The sequence below is a fragment of the Pseudoliparis swirei genome, unplaced genomic scaffold (genome assembly GCF_029220125.1).
Source record: "Pseudoliparis swirei isolate HS2019 ecotype Mariana Trench unplaced genomic scaffold, NWPU_hadal_v1 hadal_28, whole genome shotgun sequence".
Classification (NCBI taxonomy): domain Eukaryota; kingdom Metazoa; phylum Chordata; class Actinopteri; order Perciformes; family Liparidae; genus Pseudoliparis; species Pseudoliparis swirei.
The window spans coordinates 488,164-505,993 of NW_026613264.1; the positions used below are offsets into that span (position 1 = coordinate 488,164).

The window sequence follows — 17,830 nt, forward strand, 5'->3', positions numbered from 1 at the left end:
AATAAACTCTTCTCGACGACGCGCTGTGGGCCGCTCCCTTTGTTTTTGGCTGCGCCTCCACTCTGTGGAGTTGACAGAAGGTAATCCCCGCCATGTGAGGCCTCGGCCCCAGTTTGGAGGCGGGGTGTGATCCATTCAAATGTGCCAGTGCTATAAAAAGAGGGGAAGTTGCAAAGTAACCCAACTTCAACCCACAAGACCGTGGCACAGCATAAGACCATCGGGTACTTATAAAGTGACAATGAATACAATTAAAGCCATTAAAAATGCAATCGTCTGTCTCGTCTTGCTGCCCCGTTTCCTAATGACAGCAGTGATGTTTTGGCTGCTTGACTTCTTGTGCATCAGGAGAAGGGTTTTCTTGAGGATGAAGGCGAAGGAGCAGGGGGGCGACGCCATCGATCCTCCGCTGTGCATATCGGACTCCAACCGTCTGTTCAGCCTGGAGTCCCTCAAGGCGGCGTGGCACGGACACAAGCTGGACTTTCTGAAGGCGGCGCGTCTCGGACACGGCGCGCCCAACACCGACGTGGTGCAGCTGGAGGACCAGCGGCGCCGCCGCATCCTCGACTTCGCCAAAGACAAGAGACCGCTGGTCCTCAACTTTGGGAGCTGCACCTGACCGCCGTTCATGGCGCGTCTGAAGGCGTTTCAGGGAGTCGTGCAGCAGAACGCAGACATAGCAGACTCGGTGGTCGTGTACATCGAGGAAGCGCACCCCTCCGACGGCTGGGTGAGCACCGACGCGCCCTATCAGATCCCCACACACCGGTGTCTGGAGGACCGGCTGAACGCCGCGCAGCTGATGCACCTGGAGATGCCCGGCTGCCCGGTGGTGGTCGACAGCATGGAGAACTCCTCCAACGCGGCGTACGGAGCCTACTTCGACAGACTCTATATTCTGCAGGAGGGGAAGATAGTGTACCAGGGGGGCAGAGGACCCGAGGGGTACCGGATCACAGAGCTCAGAGACTGGCTCGATCACTACAGAGACACGCTGGACAAATCCACTCATCTAGTTTTCAGTGTGTAGATTCATTCTCATCTTTGTAGAGCTGCTATAACGAAAACAAAATGCTGCATTATTTTTCAGTATTATAACTCCAATTACATAGCATTTCTCCGTCGATAATGGGTTCCGTGTATTTATTTTTGGAGTAATGTGTTCAACGTTGTAGGACGCACTAGCGACAGTATCGGCTCCTTCGTGTCATATCGGACATATAGACGTCCTGGTAGGATCCAGCTTCTCAAAAAGGTTTGTTTGGACATTTGTTGTTTGTGAACAAATGTATTTTGTGTGTCAAAAGTTATTTTTTAATGTGTATTTCTCCTCCTCGTGCCAATGCGCCTTACGGACAGCAGGACGCGGAGACGCGCGCATCGCTCTGCTCGTCAGTATAGAGTGAAGTTCGGTTTTGAAACGGCTGAATCCAGAGAACCGATACTGATGTTTCATACTGGAGGTCACGCGTGAAGCTGCTGCTCTCTGCCCTGCATGGCGCTACGGTGTTTTTGTAAATATTGTTCCGTTTTATGGATATATTTTTCATACAATAAAATGCTTTCATCTATACTTCTTCCTTGCAGGCCTATTTTATTTCAAACTAAATACGTAACAGGTAAAGTATACAGCGTCACTGTGGTTGCATGCGAGGTGGGGGAGTTTGTGTGTTTCCTTTTATTCCTTTTTTTGCAATAACATCATGCTGCGCATGTGTTTGACGGGGATTTGTTGGTTTATGGTAAGAAGACAAAAGGAGAAATGTTCAATTTCCTGCACAATAAAGCACAACAGGCCTCTCGTGCATTCATCCAGAAATCTACTTTCTGAAGTGCAGCCACTTGGTGTGGAGAAGCAAAACATATCCTTCCCAAAAACGCTAAAAATGAAAACTCAGTAATATCTGAAATGATTGCATTATTTTTTACTGCATGTTTCTTGGCTGGTTCACAATAAAAAAATTTTTTTTTTCAACAACAGAAATGTAAAACTAACTTTACACAATTCTTCTGAGCATTATTACTATTATTTTCTAAAATTCACCATCTGGTATCTGTTATTATGATTTGATACTATATATATATATATATTGGTTAAACCATATAATGTATGGATCTGTGGTTAACAATGCAGTGAGAATGCTGTTCTTTGTTCTCCACTGCCCCCTCCTTAGCCTTTGACCTCTTACTGAGGATAATCACACGTGATCCTATAATACGGAGTGATATATACACCTGTAAGGGTCTGAACACAACGGTGTTCAGGGCTTAGCACTTCAACCCCAGAGCAGTAAACTGTGTGAGAAGTGAAGGCGTTTCATGCGTTATAGGGCACGACTGACATAAGCCTAACTGTGTGCCTTGAGTTCTGCATTATGGCTCTCGGAGCCTTCAGCATATCTGGAAACATTAAAATCACCACATTGGCAAATGTGCAAAATGATGAATGCTTCTTGTAGTTTTCCTGGAAAAGGATGTCTTGAAGCTTTGTAGTACACACATCTTTAAGTGAAGGAAAATCCCCTCAGAGTCTGAGACCAGTCATGATGCTCTGAGGACACGATGGGGGCGGTCCTCAGACACGATGACTCAGGAGACCAGCTTAGGCACAGCGTGAGTGGAGACGCGTCTCGCCGGCCTCGTCGGGTCCCTGTGTCTCCGGCCTGAAGCGCCATCATTCATAGTCAACTTTGGAATAAAAGCGGTTGCCTCCTGCATGGCGGCAAAGTGTAGGACATAAATCACTGAACACGTCACAGGTTTTACAAACTTTTTTGTTGTCCCCACCCAAGATGGAGACTTTTTAAACTGAAATGACGAATATCGAAGAACCAGAACTCGTCTATGAAATAATTTATTCTTGCAAGAAGAGTCGCCGTTACACAGAGTCCCTCAGGAGTCAGTGAAACATCATGTATGTCAGGAAACAAAAGAAGGAGGAGCCAGAAGGAGACTTTAGTCTTCAGGTCATTTGATGAGAAACCAAATGATCCGATCACCCGATGATCAATCAAGTGATCGGGTCCCTTTTATGAGGACACTCAAAGGAAAGATCCTGTGAGTTATAACTCCTGCCAATCAGGCTTCATCCTGTCCTCTGTTATCATTTTCTCCACAAGTGATTCTTTCCCATAGTGTCAAAGAGAATGAAGATTATATCATATTCCCATCGCACAGCACAGGGATGCTCATTGTGGTGAAAGTGGGAAATAAAAAGCTTGGAAAAAAGTGAGTTATAGCTCCAGAAATCACTTCATGTTTTAAATTAGGGGTTCGCAATATTGTGCACATTTGAAAAAGCGTTAGTCATGGGTCGGGAAAACAAGATCAGTGTTTCTCCTCATGTCTCCCATGCAGCCTTCAGGCCTCGGACATCAAGACTTTGTGTTTCAGAGATCCTAAAGTTAGAAATATCTGCTTTTGCAGCTAAACTCACTCCACATTATTTCCGTGACACACGAGATGCGTAACATATCAAGTTAACAGGTTTCCTGTTATTTTTAAATACCTCTCTTTGGATTTTGGAGTCTCGGTCAAACAAAACCAGCAATTTAAAGACGTCATCTTGAGATTTGGTGAATTCTGACGGGCATTTGAACTGTTTTCTAACGATTTCATTCAAAAGATAATCATCAGATTGATTGTTGCAGACGAACACAAGGCAATTAAGGATAGGAAAAGATGTTTTCAGACTATTGTCTAATACCTGCTTTCTTTTCAATGAATATAACATTTGACCACCTCTTAAATATGTTCCCATTAAAACGAGAAAGAATCGCCTTCCTTGAGCTGCCGTTCCATATGTTTCAGGTCTGACTGCAGGGGCACAGCAGTGACCTTTGTTTCCTGCTCATCTGGAACACATTGCACACTTAAGCATAGAGTATTTATGTAGCTGGGAGTTGAATGATGGATACCTGCCTATTGGAAATATATCTTGCAGCGTTTCCAAAAACAATAACACCCTCAAAGCAATTTCTTTCAATCTGGATTCCATGAGCGATTGTGATGGATGTGGAGTTCCCTCTGTCAGCGAGTACAGCAGACAGGAACAAAGGGGTAAGGGTCTCCGGCTGGGGGGGAAACAACTTGTGCCGCTCTGTCTTGCTTCATAACTCGATGGGAGCAGAACGGGGTTGCCGGGGTGGGTTTCCGTAGCCGCAATGCTGCAGCTTTGAAGGTGAGGGCCCCCTCTCTCCCCAGGGTCATAACTCTGCAAATGAATGTCGTCTGGCGGTGGGGAGCCGGGGCCTCGGCACACAACAATGTTTGAGTTAAACCTTTGTGATTCGGGTTTATCATGTGAACATTTAACCGTGCTTTAAACAACCTTCTTGTATACTGGTATACGTAATCTGCCACTTCCAAATCAGTAGCAGTTCTAGTTTTCCGTGTGGACAATTTCCAGAAATATTAGGAGAAGTAAAAAATATTGTTCGGAAAAGTTTACTTGTGAACTTTTGATGGAGCCTTGGTTACAGCGTTGTCATAAGTAATGCCTGTATTAGTCGCCATAAGAGCCATTTAGTGACAAGTTGCAGCATCAATAAAAGACTGTAATCTATATGTAATCCTTATTAACATTGAGTTCAACATTTTAACTAACATTACTTATATAAAGGCTGCAACATATTGAACTCTATTGGACCGCAGGGGCTTTGAAGGTTGGTTTCTCTCGGGCATGCAGTAACACAGCAGGAGTCTCTGAGGCATTTCCCACTAAAATTCCGTCTTGACTGAGAAATTGTTGGATGTCGTGCAGAGAGGAGAAAGAAAAACAGATCGTCACCCAAACGGCGAAGTGAAATAGTTCAGCTAAAAAGTGGAAAACGATGGCAGAGGCAGAACTCCTTGATTCCTGGAATGATCAGACCAGTTTTTTACATTGATATATCGTTGTTTTTATGCACTGTAGGCCATAAAATAATACTTTTTTGCAGAGATTATAGATATATGATATAATATTTGTGTAAAAACATTCACGTTAGCAGTCACCGTTAACGTGCACAAACAAAATGCAACGTTTTCAGTGCAGTCAGATGCATCACATCCCTCTGAACTCCTGTTTCCAGCCTCCAGCTCCCTTCACATGGCCGACACCTTGTGGGCACTCTGAGACGACAAGTGAGGTTTCACACACCAACATTAAAGCATGTTGTGCAAAATAAATACATCTGCACTGCTCTCTATAGGCTGCAAAGCAAAAACTGCTGACTCAATTATGCTGACTTCAAGAATTTTAAAGATGCTCATTTCATCAAAGCGCTCCTCGTTCGGGAGACTCGCCGTTCATATTCATATCGGTCTGCACAGCTAGACGTCGACGTCATCAGCGTTTTAACGAGATGCTGATTCGTGTTCTATGTTTCACAACATATAAGGGGAAAGTATTTCTACTTCTTTAAAATCACTTCTTCAGCTTTTAAGTGATCTCGTCCTTTTATGCAGAACTTTGGTTCCCCTAATTTAGTTTGTCTGTTTTAAATTTTAAATTTAAATTTTAATATATATATATATATATATATATATTAATATATATATATATTAATATATATATATTTTTTAAATGTTATATTTGTTTCTTACTTTTCCATTTGTTTTGCCTTGACTCTCTGTAGAGCACTTGGTAAAAATGTTTTTTAAAGGTGCTATATAAATAAAGTTATTAATATTATTATTATCATTATTATTATTATTTAGTGTACTGGATTCATTGGCCAAGTTAAAATGAATTGCTTCTCTAATATAAAGTGATTTATTAAGGTCACTTCAATGAGTCTTTAATGCTTCACAGGCAGCCTGGCACATGTCTGTCTCAACTGGCAGCCTGAGGAAACTGATTTGCATATTTAAAAGTGTTTTATTTGTGTTGCCTCATTACACCTCTTCTCAGGACAAACATTTCCGTTGCCCTTCTCCTTCTCAGGAAATGGTGTGCGGTTCCAAACATAAGCTTTGAAAGATTTTAATTATACAGCTTCACTGTGGCGTAGACAGGTTGGACCACAAGGTGGAGACACAGACTGTGCTCTGAAACAGAGAGTCAGGAGGAGAGGGTGGAGTCAGGTTCATTCAGCTGATCATCAGTGAGTTGGGCCTGAAGAATAAATACATCAAGCAGTCCAGAGCAGGAGAGGGTCAGGTTCACCTGGTCCAGCTCTAGAGAGGCTGAGTCAGGTTCACCTGGTCCAGCTCTAGAGAGGCTGAGTCAGGTTCACCTGGTCCAGCTCTAGAGAGGCTGCTAGAGGCTGAGAGGCTGCTGGGGGATGCTTAGGATACACTGAGCTCCTCTCTCCTCTCCTCTCTCCTTATGGATGCATTTTCATCTCAATTGCACATTACTAACTCTGCTTCCTCCCCGGAGTCCTTTTGACGTCATAGAACCACCTGCCTGATGGACCGTGGAGGTCTGGATGGTGGAATATGCCGACTACCAACTCTTCATCCACTCTGTCATATTCATTGTGTTGTTCCTGTGTTTTAATGTGTGTGTAATGATTCCTTCTGGTCACATGACATCTATGACACCTGTCCATCCTGGAGAGGGATCCTCCTCTGTTCTCTCCTCAAGGGGTCTGACCTTTTCCCCTGAAGGGTTGTTTGGGAGTTGTTCCTGATCCGATGTGAGGTCAAAGGTCAAAGGTCAGGGATGTCTATGTGTACAGATTGTAAAGCACTCTGAGACATATTTCTAATTTGTGAAAATGGGCTCTACAAATGAACTGAAGTGAATTGAGAGCAGGTTTCAGGTGTTGCATGATGTGCGTTGGTTGTGCCTCTCATCCTGTGAAGCAGCTGAAGTCTGAGTCTTGCCTCTCGCGTCTGATCGTGTCGAATCAGATGCAGAACAGAACACACCAACCACGATGGTGATTGCGATACTGCTTTTATTAAAAACAATCAACAGACAACACACAGTATCCGGCCTGATCCCAACAGCAAATATTCTCGGACTATAATAAATATTGTCAGAACTGTTACAATCACTACTGCCCCTAGAAATGCCACATTTAAAATCATTCATATATTACCACTGCACAATGTCATTTACAACCTGAAAAATAAATCGTGTGAGAAAACAGGTTGTATTTATTACTATTTATTACCCTATCAGAAAATTGTAATAGACATTAACAGCGTCTTCTCACAGATCGTTGAGGGGCCGAATTGGGGCTTAGCATCATAAAAAATAAGCAATTAAGCAATCAATTAAGCAATCAGCAATTGCTGAATTTGAATATGTTACATTAAATATGCTCCGCACTTTATCTGAACTGGGTGACAGGAATGTGTTTTTCTTGTTTCCCATACATCAGCAGTCATGAATAACTTTCCCCCTCAAACTGGAGTGCAGGCGTCTCGTCGTGGAGACGCGACACGCCGGTGACCGTCTGTGCTGGGAGACGTACGGCGCACGACCTCTGGAACGCCAACGTTAACGGGAACACCGAGGCACCGTGAAGGAGTCTGGGATTGAGACAGCAGGCGACGAGTCATGCCACGGATACAAAGAGTTGACCTGCCAACACGACCTTACACACCGAGAGTGTCGTCACGGGAGCATCGCGCCCGATCTTCGGTTTCTGTTCGCGCCGTTAGCTCGGAGCTGCCGGCTCAGCCATCGCCAAATTAAGAGACAATCAAAAAGCTCCTGACCTCCTAAAATTCTGTATGATTACCTCGTTTGATTAAAAGTAGTCATGGTTGCATACGCTCCGTTAAAATCAACTTACTTTTTCTTTTTTAGGCATTCAACCCATGATTATACAACGTGTTTCAAAGCTCTAACAAACACCACAGTGACATCAGCTATCAAGGTAGAACATATTCAATAATGTCATGATTGTTTAATTGGTAGTTAAATGTTAGATATACATTTAAAGAGTACAATCCACTGTCACGGTTAGTCCATTAGATTATACATGCCAATATATTTTAGCGTCACTCACTTTATCTACACAACTGTACAACAGTCATAGGACACCGTAACAACATGTATGAGTGAGAGGGAAAGCGGTGGAGGTGTTTTATTCAGATGGAGGTGTAATGCCTCCCAAAGCTGGCGAGTCGGATCTTCTCGGGCAGGATGACGTTCACCGAGCGCCCCGCGGCGCCGGCTTCGCTCAGCAGGTGTTCCCTCTGCTGGCGAACGAGCTGGCTGTACTTGGCGTTGGCCAGCCACGCCTCACAGCGGCCAAAGAACACGATGCCCGCCGTGCCCAGGATCACCAAGCAGGTGAGCAGGGCCAGCACGCCGAAGCAGATGAGTTGGCCGTGGGCGACGAGGACGCCGGGGGGGCGGGCCGTCTCCTTGAGGGCGACCTTCAGCGGGTCTCTCTCGGGCGGCCTGAGGAGCTTCCGGAAGGTGTGAGCGTGGAGGGGGTAGTGCTGAGGCGTCAGCGCAAACACTCTGTGGTCCACCGGCCGGACGCCCACCGGCGCGGGCCGGGCCTTCGGTCCGTGCCGCAGGGAGCACGCGGGACCCGTGAACCACTTGTGGCAAACGCACCGGAAGGTGCCGCCGGGCCGGCCGACGCACGTCCCCCGGTCGGCGCAGGGCCGGCCGGCGCAGGGCGAGAGGCCGGCGCCGTCACAGGTGGAACCGGCGAAGCCGAGCGGACAGACGCAGGTGAAGGCCGGGCCGCGGTCGGTGCAGTTGCCCCCGTTGAGGCAGGGGTTGGGCCGGCAGCGGTCCGTGAGCTCACAGAAGTCTCCGGATGATCCAGGGGGACATGAACAGGAAGAGGGACCCGCTGAGCCGCCAGCATCTGGACACGAGCCTCCATTCTGACAAGGAGAGCTGCAGCAGAGCAAGTCAGTGTCAACATACAGCGGGGGGGGCAGCATGTCTTATCCTGTGTTTACAAAGCACCCAGTTATTACCACAAGTCCATAACTTGAGGGGTTCCCCAGGGAAGTGCCCTGGGGTCATTTATTTAATTTAGAATTATATATATATATATATATATATATATACACACTACCGTTCAAAAGTTTGGGGTCATACATAATTTGGTTTTTTTTGAATGAAAACACTTTTTTTCTCAAATGAATTTGTAAATTAATATAAAATATAAATATAGATATTGACAAGGTTATAATAATGATTTTTTTTTTAATTGAAATTATATTAGTTTCAGCTCAAGGAAAGATTATATCTTATCTCAGCTCAGCAGCATTTCTGTTTTCAGCTGCATAAAAATTTTTAAAAGGGTTTTCAGTTTCTTATTCTTCTCCTAATCTCTAAGGCGATAACACAACAAAGAACACTGTAGATGGGCCTCTCACACTCTTGATTGTAGACCATTAACCAGAGAAGAATAATTTACACATTAACTATGAGAGAGATTAATGATTTTAATTATTATAACAGTGAAAAAAAAATAAAAACAAAAAAAAGACCTAATCTTCTGTATATATATATACATATATATTATATTGATTTCAGTCATTTTATGAAACCGTGTAATGCAGAGTTTCTACAAATAAAAAATATGTACCAAGTAACAAGATATAAAAGGAGTCAATCATATCTGATTATTGCTGCCATGCTTCCCAAACTGATGCTGATGAAAGAACACTGATGAAAACCCCTGGAAAAAAATCAACCAATATCTATAAATAGTAGCTTGTGTCGTTTTGCAACCAGTCCTGAACATTATGAATGCGTGAGTCAGAATAATAATAATAGCTCTAGTCTACTTTTTCGACATATCTGGTGCTTTATAGAGGATCTCATTCTAAAACATCACGCAGGCCTTGAGTTAAATTCCCCTGGAATACAAGTGAATTTCCACTCATCGCATTATAAAATGATATTAAGAGTCAGATGATTCTTTGAGGAGGGCAGGAGAGTTGTCAGTGCCCTGAAAGTGAGCTGGAGACTCCTGACTTTTAGATGTGCCATTTAAATCAATAACAAGGCAGCCTCTCAGAGAACCAACATGGTGGAGCGGGGTCTGGAGAGCTGTCAGCCTCACCGAGTCCCCCGAGAGTCTTTCACATCCGTCGGATGGAGAGGAGGAGAACGCTGGAGCTGTGATCCAGCAGAACGTTCCTCCTGCTTAAAGTCACTGTCTTGGTTGCGGACGCTTTGCTAAAAAGCAAATATTTAAGATATTTTTTGCCTGCATGTAACATTAAACAATGGGCCGGGGAGCAGTGCATTGTGGGATAATGACCAACGGCGAGGACACATCTGTGGTGTCCTGCAAATACTGGCAACAGAAGGCTGGACTTGTGGTCACACACTGCATAGAGAAGCTTTGAGAAGCCGTGTGAAGCAGACATCATTCATTCTCATCGGATGACTTCAAAAGGACCGTAAACTGGGGTCCAGCTTCTAATGCTGCTCAGGTACACGCTGCCAGATACGGCTTGTCAACAAGGGGAGAGCACCATCAACATGGTGGTGCCCTGAAGGGTTGTTTGGGAGTTTTTCCTGATCCGATGTGGTCAAAGGTCAGGTATGTCTATGTGTACAGATTGTAGTTATCAAGCTCCTCTTTTATGGAACCAGCTTCCAATTTCAGTCCGGGAGGCAGACACAGTCACCTCGTTTAAGAGTAGACTTAAGACCTTCCTCTTTGACAGAGCTTATAGTTAGGGCTGAATCAGGTTTGCCCTGGTCCAGCCCCTTGATATGCTGCTATAGGCTTATAGCTGCCGGGGGACGTTTTAGGATGCACTGAGTACCTATCTCCTCTTTTTTCTCTCCTTAAGGATGAATTTTCATCTCTCAATCACACGTTACTAACTCTGCTTTCTCCCCGGAAGTCCTTTTGACTTTACGTCTCATGGGGTCATCGGACCCTATGAGACGGCATAGATCCTATCTGCCTGATGGATCGTCTGGGTCGTGGAATTCCTGCTCATGACTACGCCACTGTCCTGTTGGGACTCCGCCCTCCTCCTCCCCACCGCCATCTGCCTGATGGATCGTGGAGGTCTCCATCGTGGAATATGCCTACTATGAACTATTCATACACTCTGTCATATTCATTGAATGTATTTTAACTCTAAATCTGTCCTTCTGTACACATTACATCTATTGCATCTGTCCATCCTAGGAGAGGGATCCTCCTCTGTTGCTCTCCTGCAGGTTTCTTCCCTTTTTTTCCCCCCTGAAGGGTTATTTGGGAGTTTTTCCTGGTCCGATGTGAGGTTTTGGGGCAGGGATGTCTATGTGTACAGATTGTAAAGCACTCCGAGACAAATTTGTAATTTGTGAAATTGGGCTATACAAATAAACTGAATTGAATTGAATTGAACATGGCTGCTGCTGAATTTCTGAGCTGGAGGAGGAATTATCTGAACAACTATTCAAAATTCATGCCTCCATGAAAACTGTTTGTTTTGGCTGTAGTCACAGTTGTCTTTGACTGTTTGCAGTGTTTTGCATTTGCTGACTGAAAGAGAGGCCGGCCCTCCACATGCCGACGGGTCAAATCAAATATCACATTTTGTCTGACCAATAATTCCAAACTCAAAAGTACTCGGTTTATCAGGAGTCAGTTGATCTGCATCTTTAATTACAACACATTTGGCCTTCGTGCTTGAAGATGACCTAATGCATCAGTTCAATTCATTGCTGTTGCTGCTTTCAACTCAATAATACGCTTATTGATATTATGATATCGATTTTTATTCATGTCGGCTTCTTCTTGACTAAGACTCTTAACCCCAACTTGCTCCCGTAGGCGGGGCCTGCGGTTATTAATATTTGGTTATGTGGCTTTCTGGAAAACAATACATGTTTACATGTAGGCACCCTGAGATCATCTCACTGTTTCTGTGACACACTGACCCCGCCCCCTCAGAGAAGGGAACAGTGATGTGGCCCTCACAGGGAACAGTGATGTGGCCCTCACAGGGAACAGTGTGGGGACCCCTGAGCTTGAGCAACTGGAGTTTTCCCTTTTCACGAAGTTGGAAACTTTCCAGCCAACACATTATAACATGCTCGTGTTTGTGTTGGAAACGTATCAAATAAAAGAGAGCTGCAGTCCGATTGGCTCCCTCGGGGATACAAAGAGAGCCGACAGACATCGCTCCATGTATTGATTATCGCTCCAAATGACAAACACATTGAGATAAGACTGTAAGTCTTCCTTTATACAAATAGAACTTCATCAAAGGGTGCTGGTACCTGTTTGTGAGACACGCTCCTCTCTTCAGGAGGCAGTCTTCACCAGCGTATCCATGGGGACAGATGCACAGGTATCCGCCCTCCCCTGTCTCTATGCAGGTGGCATTACGAACACAAGGCCCGGAGGAGCAGAGGCGGGTATCTGTTGTTTAAAATAGACAAAAGAAGCATGCTGGTTTTAGATGTGTGTGTGTGCTCTCGCTCTCACTTCCTGTCCCTCCGCCTGCTTTCTTCCTTCTTCTTCTGTTCCCACTTTGCGGCTCCCCCGCGGCATCTTGTCACCGAGAACAGAAGTGAGAACACGGGCGACATCGTTTCACAGGCGAGCGGAATACGAGATGTACTGTGTGTGCTGAAGCCAAACAAGAAATACACATTTGTATCTCCTAAGAGGTTGCTCCCGAGTGGACTTTTATAAAAACGATGGTTTGGAATGTAGGACAAAGCTGATAGCAGAATAATCGGACGATGTGCCTGCACAGCTATTCCCCAGGGCCACAAAGGTTCAGCCCACGTTGTTCCAGAGCCGGTGACCAGAGGAGTTAGTCTGGAGCAGTTGAGTTAGTCTCATGAGTTAATCACAAGCACACAGATATTGTTATCAGAAGTGGACCTCGTTATGTCTCATAGAGCCGCGATGCAAACCGGGGATGTTCAGTACCTGTGTGACAGAGGGGTTCATCACACCTTCCATCGGCGCTGACTAATCCTGGACCTCTACCTGTTACTGCTTCAGTGGCAGCACATCATTTTCAGGTGATAATATTCATTATAGATACTGTCGGATTAATCCCGACATCGCTTGATTTAAATGAGTGTCTGAAATGGAAATGTGACTTTTGCACTGCTTCAACTTTTAATTGTCTCAGTGAATCAATGTCGACGTTTTACAATCATGTGTCTTGCATCAAAGCTCAAAAGCAGCATGTGTGTATTATTGCTGTATTTATATATATATATATATATATATATATATATATATATAATGTAATGTAATGTATGTATTTATTGCTGTATTTATATATTAATATTCATTTTCAGCATGTGTGTCTCTGTTATGATATATATATATATATATATATAATGTAATGTAATGTATGTATTTATTGCTGTATTTATATATTAATATTCATTTTCAGCATGTGTGTCTCTGTTATGATATATATATATATATATATATAATTGTATTTATATATTAATATTCATTTTCAGCATGTGTGTCTGTAATTTTTAGTCCCTATATATATAATGTAATGTATGTATTTATTGCAGTATGAATATATACATTTTCCTTTCCGGCAGTAGTAGTGTGTGTCTTCAGCGTTCATCATGAACCACACGTTTCCTTTGCTGAGTCAGGTGTGTTGTTCTCGAGCGTCGACCCGCTAAACATCACGCTGAGCATTCCTCCTGCGGCCCTCGGGGCCCTCGGGGCTCCGGGGCTCACGCCGACCTTTGGCCTGTCACAGAGTGTTTGAGGCCGAGATGCGAGTGTCAGGGGAGCTGAGCTCACCTCGGTCACACAGGCTGCCCCCCCAGCCCTCCTCGCACACACACTGCCACGCCTTCTCACACGCGCCGTGCCGGCAGCCGGGGAAGGACACGCACTGCTCACAGTTCTCTCCTTGCCATCCGGGTTTGCACCTGAGCGAGAGGAAAGGGAAACCTGAGCTCCGCAGCCCTGCTCTTTCATTGTGATCACATCTTTTACTGGTTTTAGAGATATGCACATGCAAAGGAAAACATGTACACATTGTACGAACACAATGGTACTCAGACAAACACATACAAATAACAAGTACAAATAAAAAGAATATATATAAATACGGGTATACATGCAAAAACCTGCTTACATATTGACATATATATGCACATACTTGCATATGTATGTGCATATATACACATTTTTGAAATGTCCCCACTTTGGGACGAATAAAGGTACATCATATCATACAATAATAACTTCATATCCACACTATGTTGATCTGCACTTCACACATTTCATTTATTTACACTACACACATACACACATTTCATTTACACTACACACATACACACACTTTGCATTTTGCACACTGTCTATATTTAATATTTAATATTTATTTTAATTTGTCATTAGTATTGTGTATTGTGTATGCATATATGTTGTATATATACATACATATATATTTTATTTTATATTTTACTTTGTATACTTCTATATCTTTCATCCCTGTTTTTTTATGTTATATTTTATTTTTTATTCTTGTGTGTTTAGTTTATTGGTGCTGCTACTGTGACGACAAATTTCCCCTTGGGGATTAATAAAGTATATATCTATCTATCTATCTTTCTATCTATCATATCCTAGTACATACACACACACACACAATGTAAATGTACCCCCCTGCCACTGTTGGTGACACCCACCCCCCTCATACATCTCCAGCTATTATAAAAGGGAATGTATTATATTATGTTACAATTATATTACAATTATATATCTAGTTGAATGTTGCTTCAAGCCGTGGACCCGGATGAGACGGTTCTTTCTTTAGCAGCGTGTATTCTGGCCGTTGATCGTTCCATATTCACTACATCAGTCCTGCCCTGGTCCCCATAATGTCGGCATGCTTTTCCCTAAAAGGGGAAATGAGTCAACAGTCGTGTTTGCGTTATCTGCTTAATGCATTAATTGGTAAAATTACCAACATACTAACAGAGATGTATGATTATTTGGGCTCTAGAGTAGATCCAGGAGCATTTGCCAGAATAAACTGGGCATATTCTGCAAACAGAATCTGTGAGATATCTGTTCAGATGACAATGCTTCACACTGTTCAAACACAAAGGGATGATGTGGGAGTTGACGTAACACAAACCAAAAGTGACAAACACATGAGAGGAAAGCAACAGAAGGATCCAGCTGGCCGGATCGTGATTGCGTTTCTCTGAGGGACATTTACAGTGACAGAGATTTATGGAAATCAGGTCTTAAAAGTCCACTGGATGTAAGATTTAATCTACACAGGAATCTGGAGTCGTGTTCGTACCTGCACTTCCCTGGCTTCTCACAAAACCCATTTTCTGTGTTGCACCCTGCGCTGCAGTCCCAACCTTTGAGTCGGATCACAGGATAACAAAGATAACAAGGATAACAAAGATAACAAGGAGAACAAAGGTAAGAAAGGTAAGAAAGGGGCATCAACTATTTGCATCAAAAAAATGTTTTTAGCGACACATAAAACATTCACAGCAATCATCATATGCATCCGATCCGTTATACTTTCACCCCCCCCCCCCCCCCTGACAGTTGTCTCAGTGGATTGATTATAACATCTCTGATTACCTTTGGCGATGCCCGTCGCGACCACCATGAAGACCACCGCTGTGAGATGCATCGTAATATCCAGCAGCACCCCCCCCCCCTCTTCTTTGTCCTGCAACATATGAAGCGTGAAGTTGCAACAACAACAACAATCTTTTTTTTTTTACACATTACATTGGAACTATTACTCAAAAGTTAATTTTAGGAAAAGAAACCTTAATATGAGAATTCAGAGAAAGCAATGGCAACAATCTTGAGGAGATCTGGAGTCGTCTCCTCGTGAATAAAACGAATTGTTTATCAGAGTGGAAAACACACTGCCAGTGTAAATCTATTTTGGAATCCTGTTATCTTCTCCTCTTCTTCTCGGATACAGGCCTAATTGAACCACCTGATCCTCATGCGTCTGCTCACCAAAGAGCATCCATTACGCACAGAGAAAGAGAGAACGCGCTTTAATTAAAAAAATGAACATTTTCAATCTCGAAAACCTTTTTTTTTTTACTTCACGAATCTCGCGGCATGCGCATCCCAGCCTGATCCTTACCTATGTGGCGCAGCAGCTCCGCTCCCAACTGGCTTCGGTCATATTTGAATGATTTGACTTTTCTTTTCTTTTTAATCCACAGTGACCCTTCCGGTGCTGGAGAGCCGGTCCGGCTTGCTGGAGGACCCGGAGGTTTAAACGGGACTGCTGCATCGTGCGCCGTCCTGGTGCAGCACGCTCCTCCCCCTCGCGAGGGAGAACGCGCACCGGTCTGACCCCCGAGAGGGAAGTGCTGTCTTTAAAAGAGAACACCAGGTGTCTGTATTGTCATCAAGCTTTACTTAAAACCTTTGGAAAGCTGTCTCGGGGAAGTGGTCTGCACGTTATTAACATTTCCATTACAGCTTATTTCTCTTTATTTTCTCACACGATCCACTCTTCTGTTTCTCTGAGTCTCTGCAATGAGAGGATGAAGTATTCAGAATCGTTTCTTCAGTAAAAGAAGTAATTCTGCAATGTTAAAATACTCCCTTATTCGAAAAAGTATGCATAATGCATCAGAATTCCCTCTTTGTATTGGATTGTAATTGATGAAATATGATTCATAACATGCATCCACTGTAGCTTATTAAGGTAGAGTTTCCAATTCAATTACTTCACTTACCTGTCATTCATAGTAATGCACTATTCTATTCTTAGTCCACTTATTGCTGTCCATAACGCCCCCCCCCCCCCCTGTTCTCCCCATGGGCAGAGAATGGTATTTTCCTATATGACTTCTAGTCTAAGGGAGCTAATTATATGTTTCACTTCTCTAAGGCGTTATTAGATCAGCAATAACGATCTGGAAAATGGTGGCCGAGAAGCCATCGGGGGAAATCTATCAGTTTCTCTCTTTGATCGTACGCGTGTGAGATTGGACCTGCGTCTCGTGGGTTGCTGTTAGTGAAAAGGAGAACGGGGCGTCTCTGTGTTTCCATGTGTGGTGACAGGACAGCACATCAACCCTCCTGGCTCCAGACATTCCCAGTTTTCCGGCTTAATACAAAAAGGTCATCCCGATGAAACAGGTGTGTGTTTGGCGTCTCGACAGCGAGAACACGAGGGACACACGTGAATGCAGATGAGTAAACAAATCAATTTCCTCTCTTCAATTGAAAGGGGGGTGAAGAAACAGCTTCCCCATCCCTCTCACACATTTTGAATTTGGCAGAAACGAGGACACGCGTTCTGAACAGACGGCAGATGTGAGGAGAGGAGGAGGAACGGATCGCTCTCGGATTTGATTTCATCTGTGGAGAGGTCTCAAGTCTCATATCACCCGCTTCAATTCGGCTTGTGTCTTTTTTTTTAAACCCCCAGAGACGGAGCTCAGAGCTGGAGCGTGACATTACGGCTGGGATTCCCTGCCGCAGCTACCAGGCTGATCCGCATCAGTCCGTCCGTCTTAATGAAATGTCTGAGGTTTGTATTTGCTTTCACAAACTGAAGGAGTCACACATTGATTTTCCTCTCCTCCCAACTCTAATGTCTGAGCTTTTATCTGCTGCAGTCCAGGTATCCTCCTGGTTGAAATTGGACATTATAGATCTGAGTTTGTGTGTGTGTGTGTGTGTGTGTGTGAGTGTGAGTGTGTGTGTGTGTGTGTCACACACAAAAAACAAGCAATGTGAATATATCAACCCGGGCTCTGGGATCGTTCCCTATATTTTCTGACATATTATAGGCCAAAGAGTCAATTAATTAAACAAGAAAGTAATGAACAGATGAATCGATAAGGGAAATAACCATGAGTTGCAGCTCGAGTGTCTGAGTGCATTGATGTGACAGGTTACATTAAAATCGGACTGATGCCATTTCAAGTAATTATGCACTTGGAGAGAAT

General features: G+C 43.8%; 2 protein-coding genes across 2 annotated transcripts; one reads left to right on the plus strand and one right to left on the minus strand.

The window, feature by feature from the left end:
* Positions 1-241: 241 nt before the first annotated feature.
* Positions 242-1,579, plus strand: dio3a (iodothyronine deiodinase 3a). Its single transcript, XM_056410878.1, has 2 exons — positions 242-1,258; positions 1,363-1,579. Exon 1 carries the CDS (start codon positions 242-244, stop codon positions 1,031-1,033), a length of 792 nt encoding a protein of 263 aa, XP_056266853.1. The 3' UTR covers positions 1,034-1,258; positions 1,363-1,579.
* A 5,293-nt stretch (positions 1,580-6,872) lies between these two features.
* LOC130191214 (protein delta homolog 1) lies at positions 6,873-15,531 on the minus strand. The gene is made up of 5 exons (XM_056410874.1): positions 15,480-15,531; positions 15,184-15,247; positions 13,665-13,795; positions 12,152-12,293; positions 6,873-8,803 (listed from the first exon to the last, which is right to left on the minus strand). The coding sequence occupies exons 1-5, from the start codon at positions 15,529-15,531 to the stop codon at positions 8,035-8,037; spliced, it is 1,158 nt and encodes a 385-aa protein (XP_056266849.1). The 3' UTR covers positions 6,873-8,034.
* Positions 15,532-17,830: the final 2,299 nt, after the last annotated feature.

Coding starts and splice junctions, on each gene's coding strand:
- LOC130191214 (XM_056410874.1), bottom strand. CDS start 15,531: ATGCATCTCACAGCGGTGGTCTTCATGGTGGTCGCGACGGGCATCGCC. Junction 12,294..13,664: donor GGGCAGCCTGTGTGACCGAG/GTGAGCTCAGCT, acceptor TTTAAACAACAG/ATACCCGCCTCTGCTCCTCC. Junction 8,804..12,151: donor GGAGCGTGTCTCACAAACAG/GTACCAGCACCC, acceptor GCTCTGCTGCAG/CTCTCCTTGTCAGAATGGAG.